The 25,409-nt window shown below is 42.0% G+C and overlaps 1 protein-coding gene across 14 annotated transcripts in view; it reads left to right on the forward strand.

Moving 5' to 3' along the window:
• Positions 1-25,409, forward strand: part of ZDHHC3 (zinc finger DHHC-type palmitoyltransferase 3) — a 37,672-nt gene that overhangs the window by 709 nt on the left and 11,554 nt on the right. For 3 of the 14 annotated variants that reach the window (XR_011139739.1, XM_009687816.2, XM_009687811.2), the window contains exons 2-6: positions 13,712-14,041; positions 16,839-16,963; positions 20,257-20,353; positions 22,288-22,369; positions 24,075-24,205. Coding sequence is in view for 13 of the 14 variants with exons in the window: in XM_009687816.2 (XP_009686111.2) it covers positions 13,736-14,041; positions 16,839-16,963; positions 20,257-20,353; positions 22,288-22,369; positions 24,075-24,205 (741 nt within the window). In the remaining variant the exon portion in view is untranslated. Of the gene's footprint in view, positions 1-1,549; positions 1,620-1,730; positions 1,815-2,732; positions 2,832-2,959; positions 3,029-13,307; positions 13,409-13,711; positions 14,042-16,838; positions 16,964-20,256; positions 20,354-22,287; positions 22,370-24,074; positions 24,206-25,409 lie in introns of those variants that run through there. The other 11 variants (XM_009687812.2, XM_068935662.1, XM_068935661.1 and 8 more) reach the window with 9 other exon arrangements.

Here is a 25,409-nt window from a genome sequence, read left to right on the forward strand (position 1 = left end):
GTAGTATGGGAAATGCAATTAAAAACCCATACTATATATTAACCCAATAATTAAATTAAGGGGTTTTGACAGCCCTAATTGAGTGTTTCATAACAACAAGTGGTTAATGTTGTAAGTTGCATGTTCTTAGCACAGCTCTTGTGTATAGTTTTTGAATTATTTTTAATATTGCTATCTGGCAATATTAAATATCTTCACATTGACATATCTGTCAATATCTTCATGTTGACAGATAGCTGGGTAAAAAAGACCCGTGGCTTACAAGGATGACTAGTGACTTGCATGACACGCTACAAAGCCAGAGCTTCTGTAGAAGTTTCCTGTGCTCTTTCCCTAAACTCCTTGGTCAGTCAGATGTGCGAAGCGTTTCTGGCTGTGCCTACTTCAGCAGGCAATCTGAAGCATGCAATGGCAGCTATCCTGTAGTGAAGCACATTTTGGGAATTTTACTTTGGATTAGCTCTGGTCTGGTCCCTTTAGTGGGCTGAACGTTCATTTAGCATAGTAGGTACATTTCTAGAATGCTTCCCATTGCTTATCTGCATCCAGAAAGAATCACGTTCCTGCATGCCACGGTTATTTAGTTGGGATTACTGATCACTTTTGAGCAGAAAGGGTCAGCAGTGGGGTCTCACTCAGGGAAGTTTGGAGGCTGCTGGGTGGGTGTAGTGCATCATTGCTCTGCATGCATGGGGGTTGGAAGACGGGGGCATGAGGGATGGGGGAGCCCCATGTCAGGGGGCCCCGGGCACCATGGCAAATTTGGCACTGGCAGCCTTGCGTCTGGAAGATCTTCATTAGTCTCTAAGGTTGTGGGGCTCCAGGGCCCCATGGATGCTGGCCCAGGAAGTTGGGTCCTGGCAGACAGGGACAGGGGGGTGAGTCAGCCATCCCAGGGCAGGGGCTCTTGGGAAGCAGGGAGAGGAGGGAGCGCCAGGGTTGCCTCTGTGCTTTACTCAGGGCCTGCCTGTCGGGGCTCATCCTCTCCTTGCTTGGACCCAGGGCCACAAGCTCCTCCAGGATGGCGAGCAGGCACCCAGTCTTTTCATTTTTAGCAAAATAGCAGGAGGGGGGCAAGACAGGGAGGAAAGAGGCAGCAGTAGGCCTGTGGCAGTAGGCGGTGTTGTGGGTACATTGCCCTGTTCCTGAGCACCCTCCCCCTGACCCTGAGGAGATGAGCAGGGCCAGGCCTCCTCCTGGGGCTGGTCCCTGCCAACAGCTGTGAGGCTGGGGAGTAGGAGGGAAAGGGAATGACCCTGAAGAAAAGGGGCCAGGCTCACGTGCTCTTCCTAAATAGCATCTGCTAATGCTGCTGTCCAACACAGATGGACCTTTTGTGTCACCCAGCAGTGCATTTCTTACATTGTAGTACTTGACAGTGTAAACCACACTACAGTAAGGGGAAGTGATTGAGAGAGTCCCTTCAAAAAGTGAATTCCTGTTCTGAACTAAAGGGCTAACGCAGATGCATCCTGTGCTTTCTGTTGGGAGCACAGGGAAGACTGTATGCTGGCTCCTAGCTCTGTCTTTCTCTTGGCTTCATCCACAGCAGCTGACTGCAGTAGCAAGGAAACTGCTTTTTCTTCCCCTCTGCCATCCCAGCTTGGAGTCTGCCTAAAGTGAGTCAAATACTTGCATAGTTCAGATGCCTAGCTAGCAAATCTTCCTTGTTCACATGAGAACAGCAATTTTCCAGAGGCGTAAGTCTGTATCTGGTTTGTTTTTCTCAGGGATGGCAAAAGGCATCTGCTTGACATGAAGGCCACATCCTAGTACACTTGAATACCCTTATCCAAGGCAAAGCAACAACGAAGGTATATCAGAGAAAAAGGCTGCCAGATTTGTTAACAAGGGCAAAGCAATGTCTTTTTCTCTAACCTCATTATGGTAAATGGATGACATGTGTTGGCTGAAATGGAAAAATTAAATCTGCCTGAGGGAACCACCTGGAATGTAAAAATTCACACTGCATGATTAATGCTTGGTGAAGTTGTAAACATCGGAAACAGTGGCTTAAAATGGAGAGTGTCAAGCAAACTTAACAACTGCCCTATCTATAACAAGCAGGTGCCTGGGAGTGATTACACCTGCAGTTATATGCTCTGTCCTGTTTGATGTTTCAGTGTTTTGGACATTTGCAAACCATCTGTCTTGTGCTCAAGAGTGAACATGGAAGTGCATCAGTTGTGACATACATATGCATGTATATACATGCTTACCCTTCAGCATACAGACAGTGGATATCGCACAGAAGCATATGACGAAGAAACGTTAGCACCCCCACTCTTGTATGTCCAGCATGACTCCTGACGTGCCCGGTATTGCGGGATCAGAGGGCAGCCCCTATCCTGAAGCCTTACAAGCCCACAAGGCTGGTGGGAGGGTGCGCAAGGCAGAAGCAGGAGCCTTGTTCTGGCTGCTGTGTACGTTGGTGCCCTTCATTTTTCAGTACTTTTTTATTATACAAGAAGTGGGGTTTTTTTCCTTACACAAACCATTTTTTATTCCGTATACAAAATGTATTTGTCTTCCAAGACCTGCATTTTCCTTCTGAAAAACGTATTTTTCCTTCTAACAAACATACTTCTTATATAGACGGTCTTTTTTCCCCCCTTGCTAAAACCTGTTTTTTTCCTCACGAGCCCCGCATTTTTCCCTCCCCAGGGCCGCCCGCCCGGGCCAGCAGCGGGCGGAGGGGCCGAGCCCGGCGGCCGGGGCCCGCGCGTGGGCCGGGGCGCCCGGCGGGGGGGAGGGGGCTGCGCCCTGCCGGGCGGCGCCGCTCACTTCCTGGTTCCTCCCGGCCGCCCGCCCCACCTCCTCGCCGAGCCAGCGTAAGGGGCGGCGGGGGAGGGCAGCGCCGCGCCGGGTCGGGGGGGGGGGGGGCAGCGCGCCGCCGGCTCCTGGCGGCCGATGGGGCGTCGCGCCGGGGGCGCGTTGGCCCGCGCGGCGTTGGCGGCGTGCGCTCGGGCGCGCGCGGCGTGGGGGCGGCGGGGCGCGCGCCGGACCGGCGGCGGCGGCGGCCTGTGGGGTAGGTGGTGGGGAGTGGCAGCGGGGGCCGCGCCCGCGTGGGCGGGTGTGGGCTGGTGGGGGGGCGTGTGTGAGGCCCCGCCGCCGAGGGGGGGGCCGCCCGTTGCCGCGGTGGGGCCCGGGCAGGCCGGCAGGGCCAGCCGGGGGCCGCCCTGTGCCCGCGCTGCGCCAGGGGCAGGGGCAGGGGCAGGGGCGAGGGCTCGGCGCGGGTGGCGTCCCGAGAGGTTGTTTACTGGAGCCGTTCGCCTCGGTCGCGAGATGGGAACGCGTCGGGCGGTTTCACGCTCGCCTTGCTCAGGAGAAATCCTGCGCTGTGCCCACTCGCTGGGCTCCTGTCTGCATTGCACTGGCTTGCAGCGTTTTGTTTTAAAGAACGTTAGCTTCAGTATGTTGTTTAGGTCCGCTTCAGTGCTTGCGTTACTAAAGGCTAGCGTTCGGGGCTGCGTAATGTCTCTTCGGCAGGAAATTTAAATTCTGAGGCCTCAGCAGTTTCATCGGGGTCTTACGATCCGCTAGTGAGCTGTAGCGATGAAACGCGGTTATTGGTGCGGTATCGAAGGGAGCAGCCAGACAGCTAAACAGAAGTGCTGACTTCAAAGGTGGCTCTGCATGTCACCTGAGGTTTCACTGCGGCTTTGCAATGGGATCGGAGGACAGTGATGCACTTCAAGGCTGGGAGTAAGCTGTGCTGAAACTAGGATGCTATGCTCTGGCTGCTTTAGTTGAAATGGACAGTGAGTTGTATTTTAATTGTAAATCTGTTGTTAAACAACAACTTCTGAATATTTCTGGAGTACTTCTCAAAAGTAATTTTTAAAAACAGTATGACCTTTTAGGAAACCTTAAGCTTTGAGAAAGCATACGAATGGAGGAGGCAAAATTCTGGTCTTTTACGTGCTCTCCCTCTGACTGTGTGCCAGGAAGGGATGCCTGGTGGACACCAGAACTCTGTAGCATGTTTTCCTTTGCTCCAGATTCAGAAAAGATAAAGTATATTTTTCGGTATGGAAGAGGGAGATTGCGTGCCAGACTCTTGATGCAGCAAGGATGCAAACTGTTAAGACTTATAGGAAAGGCAGCTTTTACTCAAATTGAGATGATTGTTCTGTTACAATGGTATCACAGAGAAGGGATTTATAGTGTGGAGTAAGTGACTGCTTCCAATCCTTGCTGTTGTAGGCAGCAAGCCTTTAGTGAGTACCATGTTTTTTCTTTGCTTAATGAAAACAGCAAGTCTTCTGTATAAGCTTATAGACGTTTTAGTCATTATAAGTTGAGCCACACGTTAATTCATGTGTGTCTTTAAGAATATAATTCCACGTGCAATAAAGACCCAGCCCTTCCAATACTACAGCTGTGTCAATATAGCTCTTACTATTCCACCAGTGAGATAGCACTACTTGTCACATCAATGGGAGCTGCTCGTGGTGGTAAGTTGTATTTGGACTGAATATTCGTTGGAATTTAGAGGATGCAACCAGAAGCTCTGTGCATTTATAGGTTTATGGAAGGACAAATTTAAGATCTGCCTAAAAACTAAAGATGTTTTTAGGAACATGTAACATAAACTGAGTATTTGTATTTATGTTTCTGTTCCATGTTTTTGGTTTTCATTTTAAGTAGTATAGTTGCAGGCAAGGTGTGTATACTAATCTGAAATTGCTTATTCAGTAGTGAGTGGGCCCTTAAAATGACACGTAATGTAATCCAACCATTGGATGTCAGTTGTAATCTTCATTCAGCAGATACAGGATTGCTATGCCCAAGTAGTTACGTCTCTTTTTCTGGGAAGTTCACTTTGCCTCGGCAAAGGGGAGCAACTGATGGCCTGAGGAGGTATGTTTGTAGCTTGAGCAATGGTAACCCAGCTTTGGTGAATCTCTTGCTTACCTAATTTGAACCTAGTCTTCTTGATGGGTGGGTTACTGTGCGTTTCCCACAGAGCAGGAGCCAGCAGTGTCACGTAAGCGATGTACTCTCAAGCTACGTGTTACGTTATCTCGTGGTAACTTGCTCAGGCAGCCATGCTCTAAGTATACATCCATAAAGGGTTATGCCTCCTGCAGAGGGGACCGCAGTGTAGGTGATGGGTATCAAACCTAGCTTGGGTATGGAAATGGCCTGGCAGGATCTCAGCCAGTCGTTAGTGCAGATGTTAATTGACTGAGCTTACTGTTATCTCTGGTCTTTGCACAGTGTAGGCATGACCTTATGCTTAGACTCATATCCTGGAATAGAATTTTTCTGCCTTTCTGCCAGAAGAGAGCAGGTCATGTAAAATATGACAAGATATAAAAGCATATTGTCAATTTTTGGTTTCTCTGTCCTATGTTTAGCTGTTTAATGCAAATCAAGTGGGAATGATTGTATCCAGAACATCCTACTTGACTTATGCATGCAACTAATCTGAACCTTAAGTTTGCTTTACAGAAAAAGAGAAATCAAAGCTTTCCTACTTAGACTTGCATATTTCCTAGGATCTGCAGACAATAAGAGAAAAGATGGCCTGTAGCTTCATTGGAGCTGCAGTGCAGCAAGTCTGACAGCGATGCTTTGCATGTCGCCCTATTGATAGGGAGTCTGAAAGAAAGAGCCAACTTGCATCCACAGGCTATGGATGACAGAGGCCTCTTGCAGCAGTAGTTCCCAGCTAAGGAGGTGCTAGGCATTACAGGCAAGGTGCAGCTGTGTGCTGGCTCTTAATGCATGGGAGCTCAGGCACGTTAACTCCTTTGGCCTGGTTCTGGCTGTGCTTCTGGAGTGGGAGGTGCATGGTGCTTGGGAGCCTCTGGTGAGTGGAGAAAGGTCTGTCTAGATTTGCTTGAATAGATCTTCACCCCATCGGGTTACGAGGTGGCCACACAGAATCGGTCCTGTTAGGGGAGAGGGAGTAGGAAGGAAATGAGGGGAGGAAAAAAAAAAAAAAACACCTGATGGTAGGGGTGGGGAAGTAAGGAAGTGAGAAAGAAGGCTGCAGCAGCAGGGTTCAGCTAAAAAAAAGAAAAAAAAAATAGTCGGGAATTGCTGCTTGGGAACCTTAGTAGGAAATAAAAACATGGAAAATCCAGTGTTAATACCCCTTTGAACAATGGAAAATTGTTGAACAGGAGGAAAGGCAAGGCCCTTGTTGATGTTTTTGCTGTTAGCCTGGTGGACGGTGCATTTGTGAAGTTCAGCTACAAGTTTTGCAGTGAGAACTGACAGGGACTGAAGCCTTTAAAGTGATGCAGTGTTCAGAAGTTACAGTGAATGGACTGAAATTGAAACAAATAGAGTGAATAAAGGGAAATAAAATACTGTGCCCTGAAAAAAAAGGGGAGGGAGGGGCAATGAAACATCCACGCAATCTAGTGGGAAGACAGTAGTACCATACCATAGATCCAGGGAGATGAGAAGATTATAGCAGGAGATAAAGGGAGATAGAAATGCAATATGCGTTTGCTTGAATCACTGGCGTCCAATATAACGTAGATATGCAGTGTATTCTATACTGTAGTTGGTCTGGTCCCCAAGCCTCGATATTTCAAAGGGTAACAAAATTACTATGTATGTATATGTATATTTACACACACACACACACACACACACACACACACACTTTTTTTTTAAACAGAGGCAGGGGTCACTTGTACTTGCTACCACAACTGTGAACGGAACAAGGAAAGCTAAGTTTGCTAACCAAGAAATTCTTTACAAAATTTTAAAAAGTTCATACACATTGAGAATTTAAAATCCCTTCAGCCAGTGCCTTGCTGTTTTAAGTCCTGAATCAGCATCAAAATTGGAAAGAGGACCAGGAAGGCTTCTTCTGTCTATTATCGCATAACGCTGTCTAGTTAGAATAACTCAAGTCTTGTGGGAAAGCATGATGTCTGCATTTGTTTTGTTACCTAGTGCACTCCCTTCTGCAAGATTGTTCTGTGCTTCTAATCCTTGTTCCAAATAGTCAGCAATGCCACAAAGCTAGTTTCTATTTATGTTTTCAGAATTGATATTTCTCTTTTTTACCTGGATTGAGTAGCTCCTATTTAAGTAACAGAATTCCTCTAATGCTCTCGCTGCTCTGAGAGTTAAGATATTATGGTAGTTGTTATTTTGTAATGGTTCATACTTAATGACAGTTTTGTAAACTACTTCAGATCTCTGCAGATCTCTGGTCAAAAGCTTATTAAGATCACCAAGCTTGGGATTAGACCCTTAGTCTTTACTGCCCTTTTGACTTGTATCCTGTTCCTAGATGATGAACCAGTTTTGCCACTGGTCTTTACTAGTTTGGTGTTTCTGTACCTTGAACAGTAACTGCATTGTTTAGGCTAGCAGGCCTTATAGATGGGGGAGCAATCATTTATCAAATATCTCCATCCTTTTACATTATGATTTATTTATACACTGCATTTCCGTTGATAAAACAGAACTGGTATAGACATTAACCAAGAAGCTGTTACCATCTGAGAGATTGTATACCACAGATATTAGGATAGGAAATAAACACGTTTTTAATTGAGAAAACATGGCCTTATTCTCCTGGCAATTATGCTGATGGAATTCCACTGACACAGTTGAAGTTGCTTCTTGTTTACAGTCATGTAAATGAGAGGAGAACTAAGGTTTGTGCCTTATGTGGCTATGTCTTGTTTAAGCCTGTCAGTCTCGGCCTGATCTGGGCCCTCGGAATATCGGAGTTTCTAGACCTGACAGATCTCTTTGAGGTTATTCCCAGCTACCCCTGTTCTCCTCAGGGAAAAGTTCCCTCTGTGTATACATATCCCTGTTCAAATGTATTCTTCAGAAATGCAAGACTACAATTAAATCTTCACCTCTAGCAAGGTGCTTCCAAGAAAAACAATAAAAATCTCTCGCCTCTTAAGTGTACATTTTCACTTAGCTCTTGATCATGGCCCTATCAAAATAAGGAAATAAACGTGTAAAACGTTAACAATTTTCTAAACTGTGACTATGACTCGGAGTTGTAATGTAGTCACTTACTCCTCTCATGTACAGAAAACATTTAACAGGGTTACTGTTTGGCGTTGTGTCCCCACCCTCGACAGATTTCTGAACTTGTGCATTTAGCCTCAAAAATTATAGGTTTGTTTTACGTCTTGTGATATTTTATTTTAAGAATATTTTTGAGGGATTTATTATAATTCACAATCCAATTTCTTTATGCCACTTTTCTTTGCTATGAAAATTGAAACTGGTGTAGCGGCGTGTCTCGAGTAGCCAAAGGCTTCTGGAGAATCTGAGATCTTAGGAGCCTCTTGCTAAAAGCACGAGGGTAGCTGCACATACCCATACCCACATACAGCACAATCCTTCTGTTGCCCTGCTCCTGGGGTAGTTGGAATAGTTAGCGGTACTCGCTTTCCACTGTGACATTTTGATGTGGGTCATCAGCTGACTGGTCAGTGCAGTGATAAGATCCCTGTGCCTGATCCTTCCCCGTTGCTTTTGCCATTTTAACCAGTGAAGTAGTTTTCAACTTTTTCTTGAAAATATTCCACTGGAAATATGGATCTCTGGATAGCAAATTTCAGCCTGCTAATAATAGGCTTGCTTTTTTAGCTGCCTTTCACAGACCAGTTAGAAGTGTTCTGTTGACCCTCCATGGTTCTGTAAATTGGGGTGAAAATTGCCATGCTGATAGGTATCTGGATCAATCTGCAGGAGACTGCCAAAAATTCTCTGCATAGCTGGGTTATTTTGTTTCCTTCCTGTTGATCAGATAAAGCTTTTCAGGCCTTGCAGAAACCATTAGGAAATGTATACAGAATATTGATATTTCCTTGATATTCCTGCTAGAACTTGCTTTGGCAATTTTTGACAGACTTCTTGTTAGATTTGAACTGTGTGAAAGTGTGGCAGGAGAAGCACCGGTTCGTAGCCTATTCATTAGAAAACAGCACATGTTCTCTCATTTCTGTTGTGAAGGAAGATTGAATATGTGATGTTATAATCAATTAAGCTTTACACATAGAAAATGGAAATGAACTTCCAAATGGTCTCTCTCATGGTTTCAATCTATATCCCCTATGTTTTTTTTGTTTAAATACATTTCTTATCCTATGTTACCTAGTTTAGCGGTCATGAGTATAACATAACTGGCAATGGATGTTTCCTTCCCTTTGATAACAATAAACAGTTAATTTTAAGTATTGTCTGTCAGCTATTAACATGCTGTAGTTAACATACTGTAGTTCTGAGCATGTCATAAAGTCTTCCAAAGTGTCTTTGCAAAGGGTGTAAAAAGCAAACTGAAAACCCTGAGAAGCTGCAGTACTTGCCCATGGCCTTGTTCTTGTTTTCAAAATTGTTTTAATATAACTGCCAAAATTTGAAGTTTGTTGAGTTGATATGACAAAATGTAAGCTCTTCCTGAAGTTGAATGTGAGTAGACCTCTAGCAGAGGAAATGGTTGCAATGCCTAATAGTAATACTGTTGCTTCGCAAGTCATACCCATGTGCTTGACAATTATAGCATGAGTAATTATATGGAAGTAAGTGGGATGATGATGTTGGTGTTAAGCTTAGTGTAAGTTTTATAGCATCAGAACCACAGGTACCCTACAGCTACCAGTAGGATGAAGGCCCAAATCATTTGTTAGCTCATTGTTAACACGTTCTTCAGGAGTTGCAGGCCAGGCTGTTTAAAACAAAACAAAACCCTTGGACATGGCTTATGTCATGTCAAAAACAAGTTACTCAATTTATATAGGGTGTAAAAGCGTATTTTAAGTGTTCATTGCAGCAGGAAATTGATTTTAATTTATTTATATCTCTAGTGCATATGTTATGTATTTTTTGATTATGCCTGCAATGCCAAATGCCTTCCAGATGCAAAAGAAAAGATCTTTGCTCTGACATGTCCTTAAGCTAAACTGATGCGTTTATTGTCATTGTGTCTCACGCTTACTAAGTGGCCTCTCTTGTAGTCTTACGCTGTGATTAAGTCCTTTACCTTTAGTGTTTAAATACTGGGTTCCCTGCAGAGCAGGAAGGGCTGACATGTTCTGTCAGTGTGTTGTAAATTAAGTTCACATGTAGTATGATTCAAAAGCGGATCAGTTAGGGTGAGTTATTCCCCTTACGCCTCCCTCCCCCCCTTTTTGGAGGGGGATATTGTTTATATGAGAATAGTAGGTTGGCCATTGTAAACAAAAACAGATGTTTGTATATATAAGAACGAGGAATTAAAAAAAATTGACCAGACCACATAGAAGAGAACCTGAGACTTTGTGCTCCTATAACATGACTCTAAGATAATATACACGGAAATACCTATGTATTTCTCAAGTAATGAATGGTGTTTATGTACTGAGTCCTGATTTTTCATTCTGTCTCCTGAAGATCTCTCTCTTAAGCAAGTATTGACTAACAAAGCGTATTTAATAACAGATTTGTCCTCCAGCCAGAAGTCTTGAGTTGAACACCTGCGCTGTGTCCACTTACCCACTTCTTTTCTGCACTGTGGAAATTAGTCTCCAGACTTTCAGGCTGAGATAGGTCAGTGGTGTCCCATTCCTCTTTAGGCGGTTCCGCAGCAATAGCGCTCTCGCTCTCTCTCCTCCCACCCCAATGATATTTATGAGAGAGAGTTGTAGATATTTCACTGGAGCAAAACCACTTCCAGCGTTTGCAAGAGATCTGAATTTTTAGTTGACTCTTGGTAGTGTGCTATTCAAGAATGGAACCACAGTTTTAATCGCTGTGTATTTGCCTAGGTATCAGTCTCCACTAAAAAAGCGTAGTGACTTTTGTCAGACTAATTCCCCTTTTAAATAGGATTTTACTTTTCATGTGACCCTTTCCATGCTTTGCTTTGGAAAACAGAACCAAACCTTTTAATATAAGTGAAGCAGAGTCTAGGTTAAAAAAAATTTATGACTGTCTATATTCAGGACTATCCCAGCTTGTTACTGCATCTGATGTCAGATCTAGAACTTTAGTAATTTAGGTGTTTAAATTTTAAAACTAGTTTTTTCTTCATTTTAATTTAATATGATCTTACTGCCAATTAAAACTTTATTGTCAGGCATGAGTCTTTAATCTTGTTAGCTCTACTTTGAGTCGGCAAACCAACTTAATTTGTAATAAGATTATGAAATGATGTAATGAAGTTTAAATTGTTAACCTATGTGTGTGGTGGGAGAGAGTAAGTCTGTGAAACATTTTTAAGCTGTATAAACGTATGAATAAGTGATTGTCCTTACAGAGATAGTGAAAAATGGGGGAAATTATATGGACTTACTTGTAGGAATTGATTTATTTGACCTTATGCTAGCAGATTGTATGGATAATGGCTGTTTCTGAAAATTATATAGCATCTTTCTCTGAGTATCAGGAGTGCTGAAGCTAAATTGTAGCTATGGTTAAAACTGAAAACAAATTACAATGTGGTATGTGAATTTTGTGAATGAGGAGAGGAGATTCTCCCTCGGCAAAGTAAATAAGATATGCATATGCACATTTTTAATCTTGATTTTCTGTTCTGTATGTTACATGCATAAATATACAAGCTGGTATGCTTTAACATTAATTCATGCAACTTTTTCAGTTTCATAAAACTCCTTAAACTATCTCACTGGACAACATACTAAATGTTAAAAGCAGAAAGATAAGAAAGTACCTTAATTCTCTTAATTCATTTATCAGTGTTATGTTAGAAAAAAAAAATTGCTGTGATTAGCACTTGCTGATCAGGTACTTGCTTTCATAGCCTGTGTGATTCATCCACTTCTGTGCACCGGCAGCTTCGCTTTCTTGAGTTTTGCCTCTGTGTGGCAATACCAGCTCCGTTTAAGTATCCAGTGACCTTTCTTGCATGTCACTTACCTTAACAAGCGCAAGGTCATCCCTTCTATGTTTAGATTTAATTATCCTGATAATATAGCCTTAACCTTTGACTGCAAGAAACTAATTTTCCTCTTATGAATTTGATCCTCTTGAAATAACAACCAGAAAGCAAGCTATCGAATCCTTTGCTGTCTAGATAGGGGCAGTAGCATCTCCTTTCAGGTCAACATTACTCATTACAGCCAAATAGAGCTCTTGCCTTGTAAATGACAGAACTTCACCATAAATGTTTTGAGAAACTGCAATATTTGTTAAATAACAAATAAATAAGTATTTGTTATTATTTGTGATCTCAGCATGTTTTCTGTGTAGTTTATCCATTTTGTCTGGGCAACAGTGTCAGTTTTGAACAATTAAACACAAACATAACTACAGCATGAACTTCTTTGGCAGAAGACATAGTTGATATTGCATATACAGTCTCCCTTTCTCTGAATTAAAATGGAAAAATGCACTGTACTTTTCTCAGTGGCTTCCAGAAATATGAACGTTCCTTATGAATGATCCTTACGTGTTGAAATAGGAGGAGGCTGAACCATTCTGTTTAGGTATATGGAATACAGTGTATTTGGTAGCAAAACTGTTGTATCTGATTTTCTAGAAGGTAGATCTTTAAATATGAAGATTGAGTTTTGAGCACTAGGAGCATTGTGTAAGTATGAATTTTGGCACTTTTAAAGAAGCGTCCTTGGAAGAAGTTCCTAGGTGTGTAAAGAGTTGCTTTCAGAGTGTTACGTTTCGGGTGTGTGCTAACATTCGGAGTGGTGTAAGTTCTCAGCACAGGTTGATTGATTCCTTGCCAAAGTTTTATGGGCGCTGCTGGTTTTTGTTTGTTTTGGGGTTTTTGTTTGTTTTGGGGTTTTTGTTTGTTTTTCCTTCCCCAAACGCCTAAACTTGGTGGGAGTAAATTAACACTGTGTACGCCTGGAGTAGTGCAGTCTTTGCCTCAGAGATGTCCCTTACCCTCTGGATAGATGAGGTGCTTGGAGAGGCAGAGAGGACATGGCAATGGCAACAAATGTCATGTTATCGCCCTGATTATAGTGGATTGGATGTAGCTAGGAGTGCTAAAGGGGAGGTAAAGCAAATGCCATTGGGGTGTGGAGCAGAGGTGGCAGGAGAAGGAAAGCAGAGTAAAAGACTTGAGAGAGATATAAAGCTAGAAGAAGCGGTGAGAGTGGGAGACAGCTGTCATTCAGGACAGGTATGCTCCAGAGAAGACTAGAAATTCCTGAAAAGATCTCTGTGCAGATGGTTTCTTCAGTAGTTCCTGTCACTGTGACTCCTCAGTGGTTTGGTTTTGCACTTCTTCCCCAAAGCTGTGAGTCCATGGATAAGGAAGGGAAAAAGGAAACCTCTCCCACTTGCTAAACTTGCCATGTCTGTAGGAGACCCTTCCTGAGGTCTGATCCAGAGATCAGGGATCTTGCCAGCTGTGTCAAGTCTTTAGTCCTCTCCCACACACCAGTGTCCAGTTCTTGCTTCAACCCCTGCTGTGGCTGTTCTGGTTGGCACCTGTGTAATCACGGTACTCTTCCTTAAACGCTTGTTGCCTTTTCTCCACAGGGGCGGAGGTGGCCAGCTCATGGATTTAATGTGTAATTAAGCGAGTCTTAAAAGCACTTTTGCATTCTTCTGAGTAAGAAGTGTTTTCCTAAGCATGAGAGTCTGGTTTCCAAATCCATTATTTCTTGATTGATTTATTTATCTTTTTTGCTTTTTCAACTCTTTCTGCAACTTGTAATTTTCCACACGATCCTCATACCATTGTGTGAAAGAAGCTCTGCATTTCTCGCAAAGCAGTGAAAAACTGTTTCTGATCCTTTTTCAGATGCAAGTATGGACATTATAGCCTATGATGATTACTCCAGTCCACCGCTCCAGAGATATTGAAAGGAAACCTGAATACCTCCAGCCAGACAAGTGTGTTCCACCTCCCAGCCGCAGTTCCCTGGGAACGATGTGGTTTATTCGGGATGGCTGTGGTATTGCGTGTGCTGTCGTTACCTGGATGCTGGTGTTCTATGCTGACTTTGTAGTCCTTCTTGTCATGTTAGTTCCATCAAGAGATTATGTTTATAGCGTGATCAATGGCACACTGTTCAACACCTTGGCTTTCCTCGCTTTGGCTTCACATTTTCGTGCTATGCTGACAGATCCAGTAAGTATATTTCTTTCTGTATGTCTCAGCAAGAAACGGGCAGTGTTTTTCTTGTCTGCTAGATGCTGAGTAACTCATTTGTTGAGTGAGTGGCAGTTTTAAATAACTTTTGGGTGTCAGCTGCTGATGTGGTATGCTAATTTGTCATCCGGCTCAAGTCAGAGGTAGAGTCAGGGACCGAGGTTTAGACTCGCATTGTGTGAACAGCTCTTCTTTTCACACTGACAAAGACTGTTTCTCTCTGACACTGTTTTCTCACCAATGCCAGATCTGTGTTTGGGGCTTGTCATGTCTTGGCAAACAGGAAAGCTAGGCAAAACTGGTTTTGGTTGTCTGCTTTGGCAAGTATTGCTTCAGCAGAATTGAAAAGCTGTGTTGCATCTCTCATACTGATGATTTCATCAAGTTTATCAGGCCACGTTAAATATTACCTGGGCATGCTTTTTCATTAAATCCCTTTACGAAAGTGAGGTTGTGTTTCTACGTCTGCAGTAAGCTGCCGGATTCCTGAATCAGAGCGCCGAAAGTTCCTAGGCAGGCAGGAAGCTTAAGGATTGTAAGACGCCCACCCGCCCGCTTTCTCAGATCGTGAGAGATCTGATCTGTTGCTTCCTCATCTTTCAGCTAGTGAAAAGCTATGTTTTCATACCATGCTGCTCATTCTGAATGCCCTGTGATGGTTTATTTTGCTTATCAACCTCTGGACAGTCAATTCAATGTAAAGCCTCTTCTCCCCTCGTCAGTGGGAGAAGAAACAAGCTTAGCCTCCTCTACTCCCCTCTTCTTGAGTCTACGTGTTGCTGCTGGGGATGGCAGGGGGTCTCTGATACTCTAATTATTCCTTCTAAATGCCACTTCCTATATAGAACTTTGTCACATGCCATTGAAACTTCAGTGTAGTCTTTATTGCTTGGCTTCCAGCTCTCCCAGAAGCCACAGCACTGCAGAAGTGTCTTGATTTTGGGTAGTTTCACTGTTAAAGACAAGACTGATTCTTTGCATGCTACCGCTGCTTGGCAAAACTGTGAGCAGCAGTTGAGGCGCTGAAACTTCTAGCCATTGGAGTCAGGAACAGGGGGTGGCAGCGATTTGTTACATAGCTTATATCCTGAGAGACATAAACCTTTGCTGTTTTTAATTATTATATGTTTTGTGGCTTTAACTCCTAGGGATCTTTGAGTCTCCAGAATTATTTTGCCGAGTTAGCTATAGCTCTTTTGAAACAAAAGCTATATTATAAAGCTGACTGGGCAAAATAATTGTAGGAGAAACAGATAGAATCGCAAAGCAGAGTAATCAGGAAAAAGAGATGTTAGTGCCAAGTATGTTGTGGGGTTTTTTGTGCATGGATGGAGAGAGCCAGTAGGATTTTGTTTTATTCTTTGGAGGTATTTTTATGAGAAAATCAACGAAACAAAATGGAGGAGGTAAAGATAAGAGGCAAGATGGGATGCAGCAATGTAGTGCATGCAGTGTGAGTCTGGGATGAAGAGGATGCTGGGACATGGAGAACGAGGGATACATCTAGAATCAGAATGTAAAAGAAAGCACTATTGAGGCAAACAGAAATAGGATTCTTTTTACGGATAAATGAAAACCTGAATCCTTTAGAAGTTGATAGCGTGTGTCATGCTCTTCAGAATCAGCTTCCTGGGTGTCCTTGCTAAATACGTCCCGAAGGTCTTGAGCTTTCCTGTGCACCGAAGAGAGGGAACGTCAATCAGACATGAGTTGTAGCGTTTTGTGGAAATTGGTCTTGGTTGATTTTTAAATTGGTCAGGCCTGTTGGGAAGTTTTATGGAAAAAAAAAAAAAAAACCAAAGACTGCTCAAGAAAGTTTTGAAATAGTGACTTAAGGTGTAGTTCTTTTATTAATGTGTACTATTCCAGTTTATTGCTGTTGGGATTGTATAAATATGTCAGGAGGAGACTGTTCCTTCAGAAATCTGTTTATAATGTTACATTCCTGTTTATTTTGATGTAAAAGCCTGCGTCTTTGGAGATGCATTTGTGCCTATGTAGCAGCAGTGACTTCATGCAGTGTGTTTCATGACTGTCTTTATTTTATTTTATTTTTTGAGTTAATGCGTGGTCCTAGAAAGGCTGGAGAGTGTAGACTTGGTATCTTTTGAAAGTTCATGCTCCTGCAGGAACAGTGCTTTGCCCACTTAAAGATATGTATTTATAGTGGAAATTGCATAATTAAGAATGTTTTTCTAGTCTTATTTTGGGAAGGGGGAATCCTTAGAAAGTGTGCACTGTTTGAATGTTAAACCCTCACTTAAATAACAAATACACAGATGGAAGCGTGGCTATAAATACCTGAGATGTTTATCAGCAACTCTTAATGTACACACTGATACTTCAGAAGTTGCTGCTTCTACTGGAATGAAACATTTGTAGCCTCCAGTTTGTGATAAGAAACACTGGGATGATAAATTCACTGATAGATGTCAAGAAAGGGATAAGGATTTTTAAATATTGTAAAGGTAATTGTACTATAGGATTACAGAAGACTAATCCCTTAAATGAGGATTAATCGCTGCTTCTGATTTAAAAAAAAAAAAAAAGGTAGATAAATGCAAAATTAGGTTTTAGTACCTGGTTCCATATATTAGGACCTCATTTTAATTTCTTTCCTGAATCTTCTTGCCTTAATGTCAACAGAGTTTTAGGAAGTTTTTGTCTTTCTTCTCCCTCCCCTCTCATAGTTTTGAGTTAGGTCTTTTGTTCTTAGCGCTGGTTGTGTCCACAGATTAATCTTCTGTTTTTTTTTTTTTTTTTTTTCTCTCTGCAGGGTGCTGTACCCAAAGGTAATGCCACCAAGGAGTTCATTGAGAGTTTACAGCTAAAGCCAGGACAGGTGGTTTATAAGTGCCCAAAATGCTGTAGCATCAAACCAGACAGAGCACATCACTGCAGGTAATGTGTTTTTTGAGGAACTGCTCTTGTACCACATGCGACTGGAGCTCAGGGATTATCCAGTGTGCCTTGATCTAATGTATTATTGGAGCGTGAGACTTCAGTGGTTCAATTAAAGAGTTTTGCATCCAAATTCTGTTACTGGTAGTGCCAAACGCATTTAAGCTACTCTGAAAAAAAAATCTTGGCCTTTTTTTGTGCAGTTTTAATCTACAGCAGTCTGGGGCCACTTCTCACAAAGTGAGAAACGCTTCAATTTAGTACTGCCTTGACTTCAGACTTTAATTGGCATTCCATAAGTTTTCTTAGCACGTATCATCATGTAGCCATGGCTTGAAAGGGGACGTTTGATATGAGAATGCATAGAAATTCATAAAATGTAATCACTCTCAAAGGGCAAGTGTCCCTTTTAGTTTTGATTTTACTCGTTACTCAAGGATCCATTTGTCTAACTGTAGATTCTGTTTAGAAGTGATATTTAAATTCTAAACTAAAGTTCAAGTAACTACTTTTTTTTAGGTTCTGACTTCCATGTTGTCATTAAATAGTGTAACTTTGTGCCTTGTGATAGATCAGTATGCCTACTGATCTGTCATGTCCTTTCTTTTTCTAGTATGATAAACTTCTGTGAAGAGAGTTACTGATAGTGAGCTCTTTAGTGCTAAAGACAGTGAGTAAAAAACAAAACAAAACCCTACTTCCTAAAATTCTCTTCAGCTTTTAAAAGAAGTGAATCTTCTTTCCAGTAAGTAGTTAAAGGGTTTGCACAGATATCCCTTTCTTAGCTACTCAAGTCCAATGCATACTGAGAAAGCTTGTATCATTGCTGCTGATTCATGCAGGGGTTTTGTGGGAAGGGGAGCACATGGTACTGAGCTGAACAAACTTGTTCTACTGTCTGCATTTTTCAAATTTCTCTTCAAAGCTGCAGTTTGTCAGTGGTGTGAGCTTTTTTGATTGTTTGTTTATTTTAGTCAAAACCAGGAATTGGTTAGTCAGCAGGAGCAATGTGATCGTGCCTGTCACTTATTAGTGCTACTGTAAAATCTCCTCTGACACTTATTCAATTATGAATGAAAATTTGCATCTAAAATGCTATCTTGCTGATGACTCGCAGTGTAGGAAAATGGATAAGACTATTTAGCTGAACTCAAAACCTCCTCTCCAGGCACCTCTTTGTTTGCTTCAAGATAGTTGTATAGATGTTAAGATTTGGGAAGCTGATCCACTGAGCACTGCTGCTGTAGAGCATCTTCAGTTGATCTTCTGTGTGTGGATTTTTTTTGTGCTGGACTTTGACACAGCAAGATTGTGCGCGTGCTTCGGCAGGAGGTACTGCTAGCTGTGTGCCTGAGGGGGAGAGGGCTTTTTGATTCATGCTATTAAGCGAGTCCCCCATGCCCAGCCAACTACTCCTTCCAGGTTTTGGAAGCTGGGTGGTTTGGTGGGGGTGTCTTACGTGGACAATCCCTACTGCCTACTGTTCTTAATCTTAGTTTCTGTTTCGTTTTTCACTGGCTAGTTTCGCGGACTGCCTCTAACTGCTTTTGGAAAGTGTGTGTGGAATGAAAAGTCCCCTCTCCACCTTAGCTACCTCCTTCGCAGAGGTCGTCTTTGGCTTGGCTGCTTCAGGTTGCCCCTCTGGGGGGGGGGAGGGGAGGGGAGGGGGGACTAAGACCTAGGAGCAATTGAAGGGTCACTTTGGTACTTACCATTTAAGAGCCCAAGGGACGCGTGTGTGCATGTGCTGAAAAATGTACAAAGTAAATTAGACCACAGGGAGGCATCCTCCTTCTTTACAGTCTCTCCCCTCACCCTGCCCTTTATTTTTTTTCTTTAATACCAATAGCTGATGCTTGTCCAATGGAGTATGGCATTACTGGGCAGATAACTTATTATTTTTACCATGCCAGCTGATTTCAGCCCCCATGCAGCTTCAAACTCATTTCAAGCTGCTTCTCCCGACGAGACCAGGCTTTTCCTGCTGACCACTGTACCTGGGGCTTGCGGGAAATAGGCTACCTGTGCCTACCTGGGGAAAAGTGGCTCTGGATCTAGCCAAGTGCTGAGAAGCTGGGCCTGCCTGGCCAGCCTTTCCTGTAGGATCAGGGCTCTCCCAGTTCATTTGTTTTTCAGGCATGGCGTGTATCCTTGGGGATTATCTCCTAGATTGATTGCAAGGCTGTTCTGAGAGAGGTTTTCTATTATTTATTCATATGTGTTCACAGGACCACATTTACATTTCTATTTGAGAGTGTTTCTGGTCTCTCTTAAGTGTTTGGATGTTGTTATATGTTTCCCTTAAGGTCAAAATGTTTTTCTTTACAAGAAGAAAAATGCAAATGAAATTAGCAGAGCCCTCAATGCTTTTTGTTTCCCTGCGGCCAGAATTGTTCTGAAATGGCTATTTCCTTTGGTTCTCCGCTTGTTTTGGGGTTTGGGGTTTTTTCATATTTGATTTTCGTACTTGTTTGTGCAATGTGGTGTCAGGAGACTGCCTTTCCTCTCCTATCATATGAGAAAGCAGCAGAGAAAAAGACTTCTTTTATGCTGTGAGTAGAAGCAGTTACTAGCCAAGAGTGTGATGTTTAGACAAAGTAGTAATCTTTTAGTTGTTTGACTCCTAGCCAGTCTGCACTCTAGCAGGATTTGAATTTTGTATTTTATTAGTCTGGTTTTGTGAAGTGCTTTAACATGTAATTTTACCTTGAATGGATATTGTGGAACTGTATTCCTGACTGACTCCCACTGCTGGTTTATGCTAGTGTGTGCCTTACCTTGATGTCAAGAATCTTTTCTAACGTTTTATGTTTCTTTCCTGTGAGCACCTGCTGCTGGTTAGTGTTAATAACAAATTAAGGCTTATTTACTAGTAACTGTAGAAGTTATTTGTTACTGTTTTTCATACCTTTGTTGTTATTTTTCTAACCTGCGGGTATTTTCATAGACCAAGTAGGTTAAACCTAGACTGAAACATACATATTCGAATATCATCTGCTTAAATGTATTGTTCAAACCACGTTTTGGCATAACCACTGATGAGAATGTTATGCTAATGTGTTTTACTTGGTGTTATTTTTTTTACAACAGTGATTTGGCATTTTATGGTTCATTTTGAACAGAAATAGTCAAGTGAGCAAACCAGAAACGTGAACGTAGTGACCAGTGAATTTATTTAGGTTCAGATTTCATCTCTGATTCCTCCCTTTTATTTCTCCACGTCCCCAAAATGCATGTGAACTCTTGCTGTGTTTCTGGAATTAAATGTACTATAAAGATCTGTATTCTTTCAGTGTTTGCAAGAGGTGTATTCGGAAAATGGACCATCACTGCCCGTGGGTCAATAACTGTGTAGGAGAGAATAACCAGAAGTACTTTGTACTGTTTACAGTAAGTATTTTGCAAGCGGTGGTTGCAGTTGTCCAGTCGGCAGCAGTGCAATGCCGCGTGTAGTTTGCGAAGCAGCTCTGGAGGCTGGCTTTCTTTTCTTTCCTGTTAACCATCAAACTTCATAGGGAAGTATTGCAGACTTCTGTTTTGCTAATTAGGGAACACATATGATACAGCAAAAGGGAAAAGGCCTCACAAGAAGTATTTGCCAGGATTTTGTGAGGTTTCTAAAATCAGTTGCTTAGCGTGTTGTTTAGTAATGCACGTAGATTATTATTGCATTGAGATCTTTGAGGCATGGGCCGTCTTGTTCTGCTTTATGGTATGTCATGTCCAGTAGGGTCCTGGTCCATATCTAGGATTCTTAAATGTTGTAGTTGCATGAATGCCTGTGCGGGACCGTAAAATCAAGAGTTGCTGCTGCTGCTTTGATGAGAAGGAGTAGGAAGTCTCCATCCCTTTTGGCAAGGATTATCTGCCTTCTACTTGCAAATAGTTTATTTTCATCCTCAAAAATCAAGGAGGTGTTTAACTTGTTATACCTTATCTATCTTATAATGAATAAGAAAATGGGAGCACAAATTCTAATACCGCATATTTATGGAATGGTTGGAATCTGTTTCACCAAAGCCAACTGCATATATGCTGTGGGAGTAGTGTGAGCATTACAAGGCTGAGTTTCAGTTTTATTAATAATATTATTCAGTTTCTGTTTTATTAATAAATCTTATGGGAAATTTTAAGTTCAGAGAAGAATGTTCTCATTACCAGGTAAAAAGGGGGGAACATTTTCAGTTAGATGGAGAGGCTTACTCCTAAACTTGCATTCTACAGTGTGAGGTGTTGGGATGTGAATTACAGAACAAAACGATTGCCATTTCATTTCCCCTGAGCAGAGGTCCTTTCACTGCAAAGAGTGAGCTGGTGGCTTCAATCCTATCAGAAGGATTTCTGTTTCTGTTAAAACTAACATCTGTTTTGAAATGGGCTGTGTTTAAATGCTTAATCTGGCTGAGAGAGAAGCAAAATAAAGATTACCGGTTTTATTTTTGTTTACTCTTTCTAAGACCTGGGGAGGTGAAAAAATGGCTGCACACTAAAGCTTCAAGGAAAAGCAAAACAGTTTCCTATCCTTTTCCTGCTTCCCCAGGGAGCACTCTCTCCCAGTAACACAATCTCTCTCATTTCCAGCATCAACGGGCTCTCTTGTTGCAGTCTGTACATTCAGGGGAGTCTTCCTGTTAGTTCTGTGTCTGTAAATTGTAGAGTGTGCATGTAGCACTATGCATAATTTAAAGCTTTTGTTACAAAGCGAAGACATAATTTAAAAAATAGGTTAAGTACAAACTGTTAAATCTTGACAAAAATTTTCCATGCCAATGTCTACCTCAGAAGAAATACTTTTTTTTTTTTTTAAAGAAATCGTATTTCTCAAACTTATTCTAGAAAACAGAGAAAGTGCTTATTGTGATTAACACAAATTAGTTGTTGTTTCTTTGGGAAAGTACAGTGCTCTCATGCTTGAGAGCAAGGACTGAAGCTCTGCAATGATACCTTGATGTCAGAGTGATGCTGTTCTCTGAAAGCTGTGCTGTACCCAGCAGAGACGAAGGTAGTAGGCTATGTGGAAGACCACGCTGGGGCGTGGGTGACTGGGTTCTGCGTCCAGCTGGCTTTGGATAAAACAGTCCCTTTCCTGTGCCTTTGTAAAATGGCACTGAGAGCTATTAGCAATGCCAGAATGCGCATATGTGGTTTTGGCATTTCTGGGCTCGATTTTATTTTCTTTCTTTTTCTTTTCTTTTCTTTTCTTTTCTTTTTTAGTATATGTAAATCATAATGCTTTCTGATTGCTTTCTTTGCAGTGGTTATGAGATTTAGAATTTTCATTTTAAGCTTTGCCTGATAGCTGTGTTGCATCCTTTGTTTTTCAGATGTATATAGCACTGATTTCCCTGCATGCTCTAATCATGGTGGGATTTCACTTCTTATATTGCTTTGAAGAGGACTGGACAAGTGAGTACAAACAAAGTATCTCTTCCAAATATCAGATTAGCCTATGAAGCAGACCTTACAATGCGCTTTGCTTGTAAGGCAACCCCTTTTAATGCTGCTGTCAGAGGAATGCTTTCAGGGCTGTGTTGTGCTATCTCTATTTTTAAGATCAATCCTGGAACTTAATAATTCTGTCTAATGTGCTAGGATCTCTGTCCTCAAGAGAGAAGTCCTGTTTCAACTTTAGCCTGAGACTGCCGAGGTCCTGAGATGTAAAAACTCCTAGACAGTATGTGTGCAGTAATTTACTGTTTATGCAAGTGTTGCATGGGGTAATTTCCTGAATGTCAAAGCAAGATAAGAAGAACGTGTATGCTCTTTTTAAGAGTAATGTGAATCATTCTTTCATTCTTGCAAGACTGCCAGGAAAACATGTCAGCGTAGAACCAAAAAATCCACCCTCACAAGAACAAACAATTCCTCTCCATTTAAAACAAACAAACAAACAAACCCCCCCCAAAACAAGCAAAACTACCAGCCCTGGCTCTGGAGTGTCCAACGAGTACATTTTTCACAAAACTGTTTCAAATGTATGGGTTTTCTTGTTTTTGTTTTGTTTGCTTGTCTTTTAAAGAAAAGAATATAAGACATAGGAAATCACCTAGATAATGCTGAGGCAAACAGCTAGCTGATGAAAGATCTGTGTGAAGATGCATTTTTGCTGCTTGAAGATTTTTTGGAAGAGCTCTAGCTTCATTCTTACCGGCATTTAATTTTGTCATTCAATATAATGTCAAGTTTTAGTAAATAATGCTGCAGAGGATGTGTGCACTTACACATATGAACTGAACTTGACAAGCTTATTCTGCAGGAATTTGTCAGGTGCCAAATGACACTGATCGAGTCTGGATTTGACTATGGTGGCCAGGGCCTCGTGGGAGGGATATATCAAAGGAAGCAGTTTCCTCTGCACCTTTTCTCAGAGCCTGGTCTCTGTAGGTGAAGCACTTTCCCAATTGCCCCGAATTCAGGTGGCAGAACAGAGGTGGATGTGCTGGTCCTTCTGTCAGGGATCTGTATTGATGGTGTTGGCCCCTGATTAATGCATGTCTGCTAAAGATGAGCATCTTCTCACAGGGGGAAAAATACTTTTTTTTTTTTTTTTTTTTTAAGTGTTACTAGTTGATTTCAGAGAAGCCTGGAAATGTTCTGATGAACCAACCCCACCTTGTGATTTTTGCCCTATAACATTTTCTTCCCTCTTCCTTTCTTCTGCTCCTCCTTTATAATGACCTTTTCTGCCTTTTTCAGCTCTCACTAAACTTTGCTATGAGGTTGCAGTATAGGTAGAGTATGAGAAAAAACAAGAATTTGACTTAATGTACGCTTCTTTGGTTTATGACTTCAAGGAGTTATGAAAGAAAGCATGCTCTATTTTTATATTGGTGCAGAAGCAATCTTCCTTGCATCCTGACTACCAGCTTGAGATTTCTGGTGGACTTTATCATTATGGAAAATATTGCACTGGCACTTTACAGGAGTGATCAATTCATTGTTGCATATCTTCAAGAATGTCAGAACTTCCTCATATGCCTTTTTGAGCATGGTCACTCTTTTAGCTTATTTTTACAATTTTAGTGTGGAAAACTTGTAGATTAGCGGACATTTTGCAGCTGCTGCATTACCTGATCTTTCCCCTCCCAACTCCATTGTTTTGTCTTTGCAGAATGCAGCTCCTTCTCTCCGCCAACTACAGTGATTCTTCTCATCCTCTTGTGTTTTGAGGCTCTCCTATTCCTCATCTTCACCTCAGTAATGTTTGGGACCCAAGTTCACTCCATCTGCACTGATGAAACGGTGGGTGTCTCATGCTGTCCTTCACCCTGTCTCTCTCGCCATTTGTAGAAACAGTGAAATGTTACAGGGCTCTACCTCAATGTGCAGGGACTTTGTGTATGTGTACCCTTTGAGGAAAAATCTGATGTAACAAACTGAGCTAGCACAGTCCTGGGTTGTACTCTCTGAAGTTCTCTTACTGTGAGAACTAGTGTGCACTTGTGTATTTGTAGGCTGGGATGTTGTGTTGACGGTGCCTTTGATAAGGTAGCATTGGTCAGTGCGATTACTCTCTATAGAGCGTTTGTCCCTGTGGATTGGAGGACCTTATTCCTTTTCTGGAGTGCTGTTACACTGGTGTCATTTTAAATTTGAAATGCTGTGGATGCCATGACATCACTGTGTGCAGTGAGTTGTGGTGATGTTTTCACACTTGTGAATACTGGCTGACCTTCACCAAGCATGCTCAGAAATCTGTGATAGCTCACCCTAGGAGATTGAAATGAACTGGAGAGGCTGAAGAGAAGCAATTATCTTAAGAGTAACAACTCTATTTGCTTCTCCCCCGCCCCCTGTTAAGTTTTCCTTCCCCTTCATTTGTTTGCGCATGGCCAGTTGAAGCTGGCATATGTATACTTGATGCCATAAGAGAGCTAGAACTGGCACCATGGAGTGTAAGAACCCATCGCTCCTCTGACTTTTTATGACTGTTTTTGTGCTGGGCTTCTACAAGAAGCTGATGATCACACTGTGCAGCTGCTCTGTGTCCAGAGGAAGATTTCAACTATTTTTTCTGATGGGGAGATTCTCAGGAGGAAGTACAGTATAATACAGAACAACAGGATCCTCCCAAGCTTGAATTTTTTTGTTACCACATAAATTAATAATGCTATCTGTGAAATCATCATCTGAATTTCTCAGTGTTTGAGAGCTTGGCAAGAGTATTTAGAACCTGTTTCCTACAGCCAGGCACCCAAATGAGTCCCTTGATTTTTTTCCCCTTCTCTCAAATGCTGGGTACCCATAGAGGTTATTGCCTATGTCACAATCTAAAATTAAAATGAAATATAGGCTACCCCGTGTGTGTATGTGGTGGATTTTTTTTGTTTGTTTAGTGATTTTTTTCTTTTTTGGTTTGCTTGTTTTGTTTTGTTTTTAATACTTACAGGTAGGGATTTTGCTCTTTGGAAACTTCTGTGTTGTCCATGATATCTCTCATTGTTGA

This window comes from Struthio camelus, chromosome 2 (genome assembly GCF_040807025.1).
Source record: "Struthio camelus isolate bStrCam1 chromosome 2, bStrCam1.hap1, whole genome shotgun sequence".
Classification (NCBI taxonomy): domain Eukaryota; kingdom Metazoa; phylum Chordata; class Aves; order Struthioniformes; family Struthionidae; genus Struthio; species Struthio camelus.